The sequence below is a fragment of the Rhinichthys klamathensis genome, unplaced genomic scaffold, assembly GCF_029890125.1.
Source record: "Rhinichthys klamathensis goyatoka isolate OS25496 unplaced genomic scaffold, OSU_Roscu_1.1 h1tg000056l_1, whole genome shotgun sequence".
Lineage (NCBI taxonomy): Eukaryota > Metazoa > Chordata > Actinopteri > Cypriniformes > Leuciscidae > Rhinichthys > Rhinichthys klamathensis.
In genome coordinates this window covers 1,653,751-1,668,340 of record NW_026606601.1, presented here as the reverse complement: position 1 = coordinate 1,668,340, position 14,590 = coordinate 1,653,751, and the positions used below count along the sequence as shown (strand labels likewise).

The window sequence follows — 14,590 nt, the reverse complement described above, 5'->3', positions numbered from 1 at the left end:
CATCAAGAGGTGCATCGATTTTTGGTTAAGATCTTGTATTGGCAATGCAAGAGTCAAACACTCTGTAAACCTTTGCCAAATATATAACATGCTAGAAACATAATAATCACTGCAATAATGATCCAATCATGGACTCTTACATTTGCCTATTTAAATCCAAACAGTGACTTTTTTTGGCCAGTCAGTGTATCTTGGCTTTTCTAAGGCGATACAGTTGCACATCACAGAGAAAACAGATTTCCAAAGTCAGCGCTCACACACGCAAAAATCTCAGGAAAGTGGGTCAACACCCTTTTCTCCCCATCTTTTCTCATCATCGCTGCATAAAAACCGAGAAATGGAGTGGAGAATGTGGCATAAAATAGGAATGCATCGCACAGAATTAAAGTTAAGAGGGGTTAAAAACAGTTAAAGTGCTTTATGGACATAACTGGTACCTTAATGTGACTGCAAGAGAGCTACTGTACCTTTAAATAATACAGAGTGGCATTGAGGTAAGGAAAAGTGCGCTCTGATTGGCTCCTTCCCAACCTGCTGTCTAAGAGGATTTCGATGAGACACCTGATTGAGGAAACTACTGAGAGTGAGTCAAAGCTGTACTATATAATTTAAAAAAAGAAAAAGAACCAGTATTTAAACCATCTCTTTCAGCAACTTTGGACAGGCATCAACAGCCTCAAGCGTGTTAAATGAATGAATAATGTGGTAATGGCTGGAGCATATAGTGTAAATGTGGAAGGCATGGGAATGCTACCCTATTAGCACCTCTAACGACGAGTCACTTCTGCCTCGGTCCACTTGATTTTAAGTTGTTTGTTCAAGATGTGCAAACAAAACTCGAGTTTAATAAAAAATGTAGCATTCGAAAACCCTCAATCATCAGGTATAGGAGTGTTGCAATTGCCGTGGTAGATGTGCACCGGGCCATCGCAGTGATAGTACAGCTGGAAGACGTCACCGTACCCATGTTCCCTCCACCAAGTGCAAAGCTGTCGGTTCCAGCCACATGAAAGTGGGTAAAACAGTTCCCTGTGCTCCATCCCGATCATGGTGAAGAAATCCTGATCGCCCAGATGCCCTCGGAAGTGGTATTTCTCAGCGAGCTGGGCAATCCGCCCGGGATCCAGAAGCTGGTTGTATAAGGTCGAGCGACGCATGGCTTCGAGGTTCAGAAGCATTACGCCGCTGTTGAAGCCGGGCAGACCGTCTGGTGGAGGGTCGCCTACATGGGACTTGGGATTCTCTTTGCGGTACTGCCAGAATGTGTGCCTACAACACACAGAGAAGACAGAGGAAAAAAGATTAAAGCAAAGAATTATAGCTTTAGTATCACACCTAGGTTTACAGATGTGAACAACAAACCCATAACCCTTAAACAAAAAAACAAAAACAAAAAAGGGAAAATTGATGGCACAGCCCAGGTATTTTTGCAAATAAATATGTTTTTATCTCAAGAACTAGGTGAAAGTAGTGCTGTTTCAGGGAGTAGAGTCTTCACTGAAAAATAGTGAAGCTAAAAAAAAAAGGTGCGCCGAAAATAGCAGAAGAACGATATTTCAGGTGTAGGATGCATAACTCATAAGTAAAAACAAGCATTAATGTCTAAAACAACAGAGAGCTGCCCTACAACAGAGAACCAGAACCCACAGTTCTGCCTAAACAAGTACTTAAAAACGGCATAGAATGGCTAAATCATTATAACTTTGAAGTATGAAATTGGAAAGTGAAAAATTTAATCTGAGACTTTGACGTGAGATTGACCCAAGGCTATAAGCTTGAGGCGAACTCAACTTATGGGCTGTGGCATGTGTGGAAAATCCTAGCATGTTCTTTTGAGTTTTTTGAACTGGGAATTTGCGGTGATGAAGCATGAGGGTTGGTGAAAGTCCAAGACCATGCACTGCTCACAACGAAGACTGTGGAGTGCTAAATCTATGCTTATTCAAAGTAGCTTTGATCCATCAAGTCAATGCCCCCTGCAGAGAATTCCTCAGAGCTTCTCCTGAAGTTCATAGATTCTCTCGTGCTCTAAAAAACCCAAGCTGGGTAGGAAACAACAGAGAGATTTCTGAAGCTGCAGCTCCTGGACAGTTCATTTGACAGCAGGAGAACAGAACCAGACAGGATGACACAAACTTTAAGCTTTTATCTTTCTCACAGAGACTCCAATTTAGTGGGAGCATTTCACAGAGAAGGCTTGCTAGAGTCAACAGGAGCACAGGTAAACAAGAACAAGACAACACTAACTCAGGGTCCTTCTGAAGCTTTGATGCTCCTGAAAGAGATGCCTGTTCCTCTAACAAGTCTTTAATATAAAGTTCAGGTATACAAGTTCATTCTCTTGTTTAAAGGCCTGTCCTGCACGTTTTATTTTTAAAATGCTGCCAACATAAATTCACGATTAAAAGAATTTGGTTGTAAAGATACAAAGAAGTACGCTTTAAAGCAATATAATTTACCCAACAAATGAAAATTTTGGTCATCACTGACGTTGTTCCATATCGTTATGACGTTCTTTCTATTAGTATTGATATTTTGTAAAAAAAAAAAAGAAAAAAAAAGTAGTGATGGCCTTTTAAAACCTTTGCATTATATTTTTCAAACCAGTAATTTGAAAGATGAAACTGGCAAAGTCACATTATTTCACGGTTTAACCCTCTGGGGTCCTTCATTTCAGAGTCACACTCAGGACCTTCGGGTCCAAATGGGCCGGAAGGGTGGGATTAATATTTATTAAGAAAAAATCATCTTTTTTTTTTTTTTTTACTTGTTTTTTATAATATTTTTTCTTTTCTTTTTTGGTGTTTTGAGATAATTTCAAAAATAAAAATGATTTATAATTAATATTAATGCAATAATTATGACCCATTTTTTCCCCATTGAATATAATATAAATTAAAAATATATATATATTTTTTTTTTTTTTTTTTTTAAAGCTGTATTTCATTTTAGAGTCAAGCCTAGGCCTCATGAAAGCAATTTTTGAAATGAGATGGATGCCATCTGGTGGACAAACCGAGCATTTTAAAAATTCAAAACCCATATGTAATCTGAATTTATTAGTGTGTATGTGTATAAAAGTGTGTTTATGTGTGTGTGTGTGTGTGTGGATGTGTCTGTTTTGCACTCTTGATGTTTTATAGATTCACCCCTTCACTGTTGTGTGCTTTTTTTCTGGATCGTGGCTGATTTGTAGTTTGTACGCACAAAATAACTCTGTATTTTCACATTTTTGCCAATTTCCCATTCATTTCCTATGCGGGTCCATTTGGACCCGAAGGTCCTGAGTGTGACTATTTTTTTTACAACCACTTAGACTATTCAAATCCTGTCCCCAATTTTTTGGGGTGTTCATATGCCAAGTACCAACAAAGTCACCAAATTTCGGACCATTCCGATAAAGCAATGATTTAAAAAAAAAAAAAAATTAAATGCTTCGGGTCCATTTGGGCCGAAGGACCCCAGAGGGTTAAAAATGAAGGACCCCAGAGGGTTAAAAATGCCATGTTTTTTATCAGCGTATGGCGTTTCCAGAGCTTCGAATCAGCTAATCATTATTCAAAGCAATTGGTTTAATTGACTCAAATTTTCGAAAAGCTTTGTTTCCCCCATCACTACCAAAAAGATCAAAAGCACCTTAAAAATATGCTACTTACAATAATTCTGATAATCAATGAACTTATTTCATTAACTATAATATAAACTAATAAAAAAAGTTATTCTACAAATAAAAACATATAAATGTATGAATGGATGCTTAAAAGTTAAATCCAAATAAGAAAAACAAACCCCCAAATGAGATTTGAGAGCCAAGATTTTTAGTTAAATAAACTACTTTTATTTGTCCTTGACAGACCCTGGTCAGTGTTTCTTCACTGGAAAAGAGCAACAAAGTGATTCTTCAACATATTTAATGTTCCACAGAAGAACGGATACTGGTCTGGAATGAAATGAGAAAAATAAGATAGATTTATCCTTTTGGGGTGACCTATTCCTTAGATAAAGATTAATGCATCTTCAGTCCAAGCACTAAAAACATTACTAAAAACAATGACACTTCTGTGCATCTCTATTCCTTTAATTACAGCCCCTGTGGTTCTGAGGTGATTATTTTGACCACTTTCTGTGAGTTAAGAATGAAATATTCATTAGGAGATATGAAAAATGCTGCACGCTAAATCTATAAGGGCATGACTGAAGCACTCTGGGTCAGGATCTGTGCATGCCCGGGCCGTCCCTAATGAACGAAGCTTCAAAAACATCCCAATTATAGCCGCATTATCCAGTCTTTAAATGGAATTTGTGAAGTCAGAGTCGAAAGCAGCGGGTGTCACATTGTGGGTTGAGAAAGCAGAATGTCAACTTCCTGTGTCATCTCTTCAGCTCAGCATCGACATTTTAACACAAACAACTTTTCCCTGCTGTTTAACGGCCTCCAGAGGAATGTCAGATGGCACTTCCATATTTCATGTCTAGTTTTACTATCTTCTTTATGAGTGGCAAGACCTATTTGTCTGTCTGAGAGGATGTACGTGCTCTGCAGCACAAATCTAGAAGAATTCATCACGATCAAAAACTGGATGAAAAGCAAACCATGGTGGGTATTTTTTCAACTAAAAGCGGGAAAATATTATATAATAGTATGTATTAGGGATACATGAAATGCTACCTCTGAAATTAGCATCAGAAAATACAACTAATTTATTGTTAAAATACAGCCATATTCATCAGTCATTTCCACCACAGAATGCTGTTAAACACACATATAATTAATATAATATAATAAATATTTTTTATAAATATTTTTTAAAATATATATTATTATATATAAAATCTATAATATACATTTCACACCGCCGCCGGCGAGAGCGTCAAAGTGGCCGAAAGTCATTCATTTTAAATGTGAGCCGGTGTGGTGAAGTGTTGGGTCCCACTGAAGGGTTGAGTCCCAGCTAAGGACCCCATTAAGTTGCCATAAAGTTGACCTGACTTCAACTTCTCCACGCCGCCAGAGCTCGCCGCCGGTGTGGTGAAGTGTTGGGTCCCAGTCCCACAGAAGTGTTGAGTCCCAGCTAAGGACCCCAGCAATTCGATTGGTTCAAAGCACGTTTTATGGGTAATCGCTTTAGTGCCTGCGCGGTTACAAATCAGAAAAAATCACTTTATTATAGAAGACGTTTGAACTACGTTATAACGAGTCATTAATGTTTTTTAACTTATATGTTTCATATACTAGTATATAACCGAAGCTATAGATAGTAAATTTAAACATTTCTCGTTCTTAGTGTTTTTTAGTTAGCTTACATAGTAGCATAGCATACAGCTATCGGATGATCGTGCTAGCTGAGGTTTACCTGAGCTTATACTGCCTTACCGTATTCACAGCGATTTGAAATGCAATTATAATTATGTCATTATAATTATCGTAATAATCAGTGCAATATGTTGTACAAATTTTGTTATTAAAAGAACCATGTAATAATGTTAAGTTGTGTTTATTATTATTTTTCTAATTAACAGTTTATCCATTTAAATAAATTACAGAAAGTTAGTGTTTTGTGTGTACTTAGTATAAATATTAATTGGTTGTCTAGCCTTGATTACAGAACAGTGTAATAAAATTACCACATTAGTTCCCAAGCAAAATAGAGGAGAGGTTGATCATTTGAACTTAAAAAGAAGGCGCGCAACACTATTTATAGGCAAGATTTCCACGCTAGAACACAAAAGCCACACCACACAAATGGCTTTTAATTGGTTTATCATATCTTAAAAAGGAACATTTTAAAATAATTAAGAAAAAATATATACTGCGATTTTATTCCCCCCAAAAAAGTAAATGTCATTTTCATAGTCATTTCACAACACAAAAAGTGATGGAAATATTCATGACCTTCAGTCTGTTTTACTAAATCAAGGTTTTAAAATTAAAATGCTAGGCATTTGTTCTGGGTCGATGTGGATATGAATGAAAGTTTAATATTTAGAGTTATGTCCAAATCCTGAAGGTCGAGCTAGTAACAGTGAAGCTAGCCTTAAGAAACACCACTAACGAGGTAATAATTTCCACTGCCTCTTACAGGCTAATAGGCCCAATGGGCTTTTACACATGAAATAAACATTTCCTTCTTGGAAATGACAGCATTATGCACTTATACACAATCCATTTCTCATGTCAGAACTCCAACAAAAAAAACACCAGTATTGATTAAAGATTTTGAAAATTAATATATCGTGAAAGCTACTGCAGTGCAGAGAAAAACACCATGTGGCTTGTGTGTACAAGAGCCACTCAACTGACAACAGTAAACTGCAATTAGTTGCTGGTGCTTAAGTATTTCAGAGCTTTCTTCTTTATTAAAAACAAATTAAATGCTAATGTATTGCTTTTTAGGACATTAAAACCTGTGCGAAAAACCAGAGGAGACTTAAAAATGGGAGAGAAATGAAAATGACCACCCGATTAAGGCACCTGATGTGACAGAGAGGAGGTGGAAGCTTTATTCACCAAAAAAAGTTTAAGATTTATTTATTTTTGACAAATATTTAATTAAATATTTGCTAACTAATTTTTCTGTCATTCTTTCTCAATCGTTTGCACTGCACCTGCCACTGGAAATGATCTGCCATTTCCCTCAAGCAGAGGCAGCCAAACCCCCTTTGAAATATGTCAAACAGCGGCTCTCAAAAACTGAAAGCACATTCTGTGCCAAACTCTTTGTGTTTTACAAGAACAGAAATCTCTGTGTGCCTAAAAAACAGGTTCAGAAACAAAAACAATGCTGTCATTCCCAATTCACAGTTTTCTCATAACCTCTAATGAACACTGTAAGAAGAAAGTCTGTAGGAAAAACAAAGAAGATACTGGTCATTTTCTGCCAGAACATTATCCGTTAAGTTTTTGTTTATTTCCTTCAACCCTAAAACACAATGCAATGAGAAATTCTAAATACAGGTGAAACCCCAGTAAAAAAATCTCTTTTATTTTAACAGTACATTGCGCCCAATTATTAATTTTCGCTAAGAGTGAAGGTGTAATACGAGAAAAGATAAATTTTATGTGCACTGTGTGTATTGAGACTCAATAAATTATCAGATATGAACAGCATAAATATATTTATTTATTATAAATGTATTAATAAACAGTGCTTATATATATCAAATATTATTATTATAATATTATTATATATTTAGCTTATAACATATCTAAATAAAACATTTTATATATGTATTATAACCTTTTTAAAAAGTTATTTGAAAACCTTTGTATATACATATAAACATTTATATATATATATATATATATATACACACACACACACACTATATAATATTGTAATATTATCATATATACACACACACACATATATATATATATATATATATATATATATATATATAATGATATCACAATCTTATACAATGTGTGTATATACATATTAATATGTACAAACACACACACATATATACAAACACACACACACACACACACACACATATACTGTATATATTTATATATATATATATAATTTCATTCTATGCTTATTAGATTGTTGTATTGTTAGTTTTTAGCAACATGTTAACGTCAAACGCTGTTACGTGGCAGACACTTCCCATGTCAAATGTCCCAAATAGGCTGCTTACAAATGCCTGTGACTATTAGGATGTTGCATTATAAGTGAGTTCACACGGGTTTTGGAAAAGAACTAGTGACACGGTTATATGGACATCAGACACATTCAAACAATAATACCAAAGTGATGATGATGCCTCGAACCGGGACCAAAGATCAAAAGTTTACCGCCTGCTGACCATTGAAATACGGCGTGCTACTTTTAATCTTGACAAAGCCTTTGGCTAAAGTTCAAAGCTGAATATTGTTATCTGATCTACTGTGATTTATGATACAGCAAAAGTAGCAGGAATTCTTTCAGTGTCACCATGAGCATGACAGTGATTCTGCACTCAAATACAATAATGAAATATTCCTTAAAAGATATATACTTAATACATGTAATGCCTACTCATCCTTTTCATAACAATGCACATCTCAAGAAATCAGAGTACCAACAAAACAACAATGACAAAATATCAAAAATGCTATTACTATAAAATCAGTGTGGTAAGTAAAGATAAGACTTGCTGGAATTCCCTGCAGAGTATATGAACAGAATCAGGAAGAGGGATCTTATGCAACAAGTTTGTGAAATATTAAACAAGGCACTCTGAGAAGCCAGCTGAATTTTAATGCGTCATCAAAGATGAGCATTTCAGTGCCAACGGCAGACGTTGAACGAGGCCACGGGAAGCCCCATCCATCAACGCTCAGCTCTAGAAGTCAGGAACTAACTGGGACGGAGGAAAAGAATGATTGGGGGAAGAGAGCGAGCGAGACAGACAGGAAAGATTCAAGCCTGATGGAGGAAAAACAGGGGAAATTAATCCTTGTGAAAACCTGCATGAGTTCTGGCATAAAATTCGATTTAAATCAAGGCATGAAACAAAAAATGAGAGATTTCTAAACTCTAGATTGCAGATTTCTTATGAAATTTTGAAAAAATTCTTACTGCTCTCTGTGACAAGATCTCAGTTGTCTAACTCTGTATATACTATGCATGATGTTCTATTATGTTCTTCCATCTGGCCTAAGTTGGAGCCGATTGATCTAGACTCATGAAATTGTTGGTCACCTGAAACCTACTATCTCTTCTCAGGATATTATTCCACCTTTTTTCCTGAGACAAAGTAGGGACACAGTTGGTCCTGGCCTGTTATTGGTTATTAACAAATGCCTCTCTACTGGGTCCTTCCCTAACAGTCTTAAAGCTACTGTGGTGATGCCATATTTAAAAAAAAAAAAAAAACTTGGATCCTTCCTCTCTTTCTAATTTCCATCCTATTTCTAATCTACCTTTTATTTCTACCTTTTAGATCCCCGAGAGCGTTGCACTGACTCAATTACAATCATACTTGGCTGTAAATTCTCTTCATGAAACGTTTCAATCTTGTTTTTAAAGCTTTACACAGTTCTGAATCTGCCCTTTTAAGAGTTTCAAGCTATATTTCTGTCAGGACCACTATCGTCAAATACGTCAGAACAGAACCAACATGAATGTATTGCAGATATAATTAATTCAAGATTTTAAAGTACAACATATTTCGAGAATTTATTCTGATTCAAGGGGAATCCAAATGCCAAATCCTGACTGGGCGAGAGGAGGAGCTGGGGATGGAGGAGGGTAATTAGCTCCTGAGAAACGCGATAGCTGCTGATAATACTGAAGGAGCTTACACATGTATACAGTGATAGGCGTCGTATTCCTATCGGTAGACGTGGATCAGCTGAGAGTCAGCTGACGCGAGCTTGACTAATGTGACCTGCCAGAACTGACGCTACGCTTGATTTTTACAGAAACCGATTCTGGGAAATCCATGGCTTTGGTTTTATTAGATCTGAGTGCTGCATTTGATTTCGTCGACCATGAGGTCCTGTTGAGACGTCTGGAGATATCTGTGGGCTTTCGTGGCGTAGTCTTACAGTGGTTCCGTTCTTATCTGACCAACAGATGTTTTAGTGTTCGTATTGGTCATCATTCCTCCTCTAGTGTACCTCTAAACTGTGGAGTCCCACAGGGATCAATCCTCAGGCCGGTATTGTTTATTCTGTACATGCCACCTCTGGCTTCCATTTTTAATAAATACGGAGTATCCTTTCATCTATACGCTGATGATACTCAGATCTATTTTCCCTTAAAACATAACGATAAAAATGGTTTACAACCCCTGTTGGTCTGTTTAAATGAACTTGAGCTTTGGCTTTCAAGAAATATTCTAAATTTAAACGAAAATAAAACTGAAATAATTATATTTGGACCCAAGGAAAACTGTGTGCTTGATGTTGACCGTGGTTCTCTTGCCCCATATGAAATTCAATGCGCTAGAAATATGGGCTTTCTATTTGATCAAAACCTAAAATTTGATAAACAGATCAGTACTGTTGTAAAATCATGCTTTTTTCATCTTCGCCAACTCTCTGAAGTGAAACCCTTTTTATCCCAGAGTAACTTTCAAACAGTGATTCATGCTTTCGGAACAACTCGTCTAGACTATTGTAATTCACTTTATTTTGGTGTCTCTCAGTCCTCCCTCTCCCGTCTACAGCTAGTGAAAAAAACGCAGCTGCTAGACTCCTCGCTGGGACCCGCAAGTATGAGTCGGTCACCCCTTTTTTTATCCACACTGGATAAAAGTTTTATTATTATTTTTTTCTGTTCTGTACAGCACTTTGGTCAGCCTAGGTTGTTTTTAAATGTGCTTTATAAATAAATATTGTATTGTATTGTATTGTATTGGTCAGATGACATGTCGGTAACACTTTACAATAAGGTTTCATTTGTCAAAAAAAATTAACTACATTAGTTAACATGAACTAACAATGAACAATACTTACACTATTTCAGACTTTCTACTTCCAAATCTCATGTTTAATTCACGATTACTGAATTAAATGTATTACTTGCGGTTTCTTTGTGAAATTGACTAGAAATGTCCACTAGTGTATGTACCAGCACAGTACCAGCTACTCTTCAACGTCTCAGTCCAAATCCAAACACGATTAAAATCTAAACACAAAAGTCCTGACAAAATGTTTATGTCAGGACAACTGGTTCAGAAAGCAAGAGTGACTTCCTTCCAAACAATGTTAAAGCTCAGAGCAGAGAAAGAACAGAGAGGGAGCAAAGAGAAAAAAACATGAAGCGGTAATGACGTGGTGCCAAATACAGTAAGTGAGAGCAGGATGGGCACAGATGTGGTAAGTGACGAAGATCCGGAGCCGGAGTGTTTACGGACTGGACACGGGTCTTAATTTGCAGACCCTGAGGCTAGACAAAGCTTTCTGGTTACACGGGACTGGAGAACTGATAGAAATCTGTTTGTATAGACTGGAGTCCTGTCAGCACTACCACAAGGCCTGACTGTTTCTGCAATCACTTCCTGTCCTGGAAGAAAAAAGCCTGGCATCACAACTCCTGAAAAAAAAAAACCTGGAACGATATAACATTTTAACAAATGGTACAGCTCCAATGAATGTCCTTAGGTCATCACAATACTGATACTGGAAAAATAAAGCTTCTGATCAGTAAGTTTGACAGACTGACTGGAATTTAAAAAAAGACCGCAAACTAACAATGAAAACACAGCCCAGTTTAACGCATTTTAGCATGCAAATTTAGTCCCACTGTAGTCAATAATATTAACCCTTAAAAGTCACCAAAATAACACATTCAAACGTTCTTTTCTGTGAAAATCTTTTTTTCTTTATGACTTAAAATAGCTTGAATGTAACTCTAAACCCTTGCCTCATTTAGTATACGCAGTGCCATGAATATGCAAATTAGCCCCGCCTCCTCACATTTACACCAGCTCAGAGATCCACTCTGTCAACTTTACTCAAGTTACTCAAGTAAACGCTGCCAAATGGTATCGCTTGATTCGGTATCGGTAATTAATTTAATATGATTAGATTTTACTTGGCTACATTATCAAACAGCTAATAATGTGTTGCTAATGTTATACAGACCATGTTCCCGTTCGCATCTCAGTCTGCCTTCTAAAGATCAGCATTGAAACGTTTTAAACACCATAGAACGTCAGTGGAAAAAGGCATATAGTTCATCATAACATCGTAATATACATCATATACATAATTCGCCCGCTATATTGCTAAATGTACCCGATTTTTCATATCAACAGAAAAATATACCGGAATATCCTGGCTTCTCTTGAGACTCCCCTGCTTTGCAGAATATAATGATGATTACACTAAAACCCGCCCACACGTTGACCTGATTGGTTACAAGGTAGTTTGTGACGTAAGAAACACCAGCGTTTTTGAGACTGTCTGTTTCACTGCAGTTTTAAGGAGAAAATACTCAGCAATGGTGTTGACTTATGAATTTGCACATGGTTTGTCTTAAAGGGGTCATATAATGCCATTTTTGTACAAGCTAGTATGATTCTTTAGGGTCTAAATTAAAAGTTTGTAATATACTTTAATTACAAATTGTCATTAGTATTGTAAGAAAACACTTATTTTACTTGGTCAAAAACCGCTCTGTTTTCAGCACGCCGTTTCAGTGCATATGACTTTAAATGATAATGAGCTTTGCTCACCCCGCCTCTCTGTTCTGTGCGTACACCGTTTGTAACAATAACACAATAACCATAACGCGTTGTTCAGTATAATCCTTGGGTCCCCATCGTGGGATTATGAATTATATTGAGAACATCATACATAGAAAACATGCCGTAATGTAGCCTGAGTGTAAACCTTAGACGCATTCATTGTGAAGCGTGCAGCTAGCGATTTGCAAAGATTAATATAAATATTAATATAAAGTTTAATAAAACGTTACACTCACTTCAGTTGTTCTAGAGGTTCAGCAGGAACACGAATATCTGGTACCGATCCTTTTTTTCATGAGCAGCTTCTTAGCAAAACCAGCTCATACTGACCCTCCTTTATAAAGCAGTCTGGTGAGAAATGATTCGCGCAAACATGAGAGCATTGACGTTGATCGTGGGGAATATTCCCTTCGATAACAAACACAGCCACTGCGTCTTCAGCGGTTCGGATTTAGGAACATTAAAATGACTGCTGTGTTCGTTATTACACCCAAGAACAGAACACCACAATCGCTTAGACGCCATTCTGCTCATAGACAGTGCTCCAGCATATCAACAATGACCGCGCCGGTCCGCGCAGACTATGATTGACAGCTCCCTCACGAGCGAGGGCGGGTCTGTGTTGAAACGTTGCTGTCAATCAACAATCGCGGGAGGGGCGTCCGACCGTGTGACGTCACATGGTCGAACGGCTTGATTTGAGGCAGGGGAAAACATATAAGGAGATTAAAACAAAAACACTGGATGGATTTTTATCATTTTATGATGTTTGTGTACAGGCACTGCCAACACACATTTCAGTACAATCAACTTGTAAAAGTGCATGTACCATTATATGACCCCTTTAAAGCATTTTAAAAACACCACATAGACATATAAACAACATTAAAATCTTGATTTTCACCACAGGGGGTCTTTAGGTTTCTATGCATGAACTATGCAAAGTTTCTTCAACTATACAACTATGTACTTTTTTTTTTTTTACACTCTCTCTAGTTTACTTTGTCAACTAACAATGTCCAACAGCAGTAATGCAATACGCTGATTTCACGCTGCCGCCATTTTGAAATCGAAAGTGAGGCTCCGGTGGGAAGAACAGATAAGTACAGATAGACAACAATGCTTGGACTACCAACCTGAAGCTGCTGCTGCGACTTACACTATTGGATGTTAATATCCAATATAGGGTATGTATATAGTTCGTTCCTGCTTCTTTTTTTTCCGTTCTGAATTATATATAAAAAAAATGTTTTATTTATAAATTAATTTCACTGTATATAGTCTAAAGTATGAAAGAAATGTATGTACATTTTTAGAATAACTAATTTCTACATTAAACACAACAATCGCCATCGCATTCGCGACTCTCCTATGATTAAAAGCGACACTTCCGGTTTTCTTCCCACCGGAGCGATTTCAAAATGGCGGCTGCGTGAAATCAGCGTATATAATGATTGTGACCTTATTAAAAAATATTGTTTAGACATTTTAGGGAAACTTTTCTCAGACAAGCAGACAATTCAACTCAATCTCCGTGAAGAGAGAACAGAACACCAGCCAGCTTCATTAGTGCTGGTGCCGTCCAGTAGAACCAGCCAGTGTGTCTCTCTACAACCCTCTCCTGATGAGCTTCTGGACAGCAGATGGCTTCCCTCATAGGTGGAGTACATGCTGGACTGGCCAATTTATTCATTCATCAACTTACTTTTGCATTTGCTGGGAAGCTAAAAACATCCGCTGCGCAAGCGAGAAGTTATTTATATATTTTGCTGTGGCATATTTAGCTCGCCCTGTATATTAAGGCATGAGAATGATGCTCTTGACACGTTCACCCTTTCGCTCTCCACTCAGTCACTGATGTAAACAGATGGAGACCAATGGAGGCAGAGACATTACTGGTTCTACGCATCTAGCCCATTTTTTTACAGTCTGTGATCTAGCCTTATATGCTACAGACATAGGGCCAGATTTACTAACATCGCAAACCCTCTTTTGGCGGTAAAAAACTAAAGTCAGGATTTACTAAAGACACGCAGTGAAAAATTAGCGCTGAAAAGGCGTGGACAATGTTATCTTTGCCACTGACCTTAAAGGTGAACTAAGTAACTTTTTTACCTTAAAGGTGGGGTATGTGATTCTCTTTTTTGTACATTTTTTCAAAATAACTTGAAATCCTATTCCTAACCCACTTACAGCCACTGAGTTAGAAGCACTGAAATGAAAATTTAGCAATTTAATCATCTGTGGAACGGGCAGGACTCGAAAAACTCCAGCCAATAATTTCCAAGACCACCAGAATCATTGGACAGTAAGTCTGTCAATCAAACGGTTGTACCACACCCCCCTCCCCCCCAGCACGCGTGACCCCTGTCGTGCACATACTCAAAGTTTGTGACGCATGCGC

At 37.2% G+C, this 14,590-nt stretch overlaps 1 protein-coding gene across 1 annotated transcript; it reads right to left on the bottom strand.

Moving 5' to 3' along the window:
- Window positions 1–407: 407 nt before the first annotated feature.
- LOC130083475 (xyloside xylosyltransferase 1-like) lies at window positions 408–13,856 on the bottom strand. The gene is made up of 2 exons (XM_056248503.1): window positions 13,741–13,856; window positions 408–1,335 (listed from the first exon to the last, which is right to left on the bottom strand). Exons 1-2 carry the CDS (start codon window positions 13,854–13,856, stop codon window positions 873–875), a joined length of 579 nt encoding a protein of 192 aa, XP_056104478.1. The 3' UTR covers window positions 408–872.
- Window positions 13,857–14,590: the final 734 nt, after the last annotated feature.

What these genes read in the sequence shown, in the direction of transcription:
- LOC130083475 (XM_056248503.1), bottom strand. Translation starts at nt 13,856, where the DNA reads ATGTACTCCACCTATGAGGGAAGCCATCTGCTGTCCAGAAGCTCATCA. An exon ending in AGCACTAATGAAGCTGGCTG is followed by an intron (nt 1,336 to 13,740) that starts GTGTTCTGTTCT and finishes CTGTAAACCTAG; the next exon opens with GTGTGATACTAAAGCTATAA.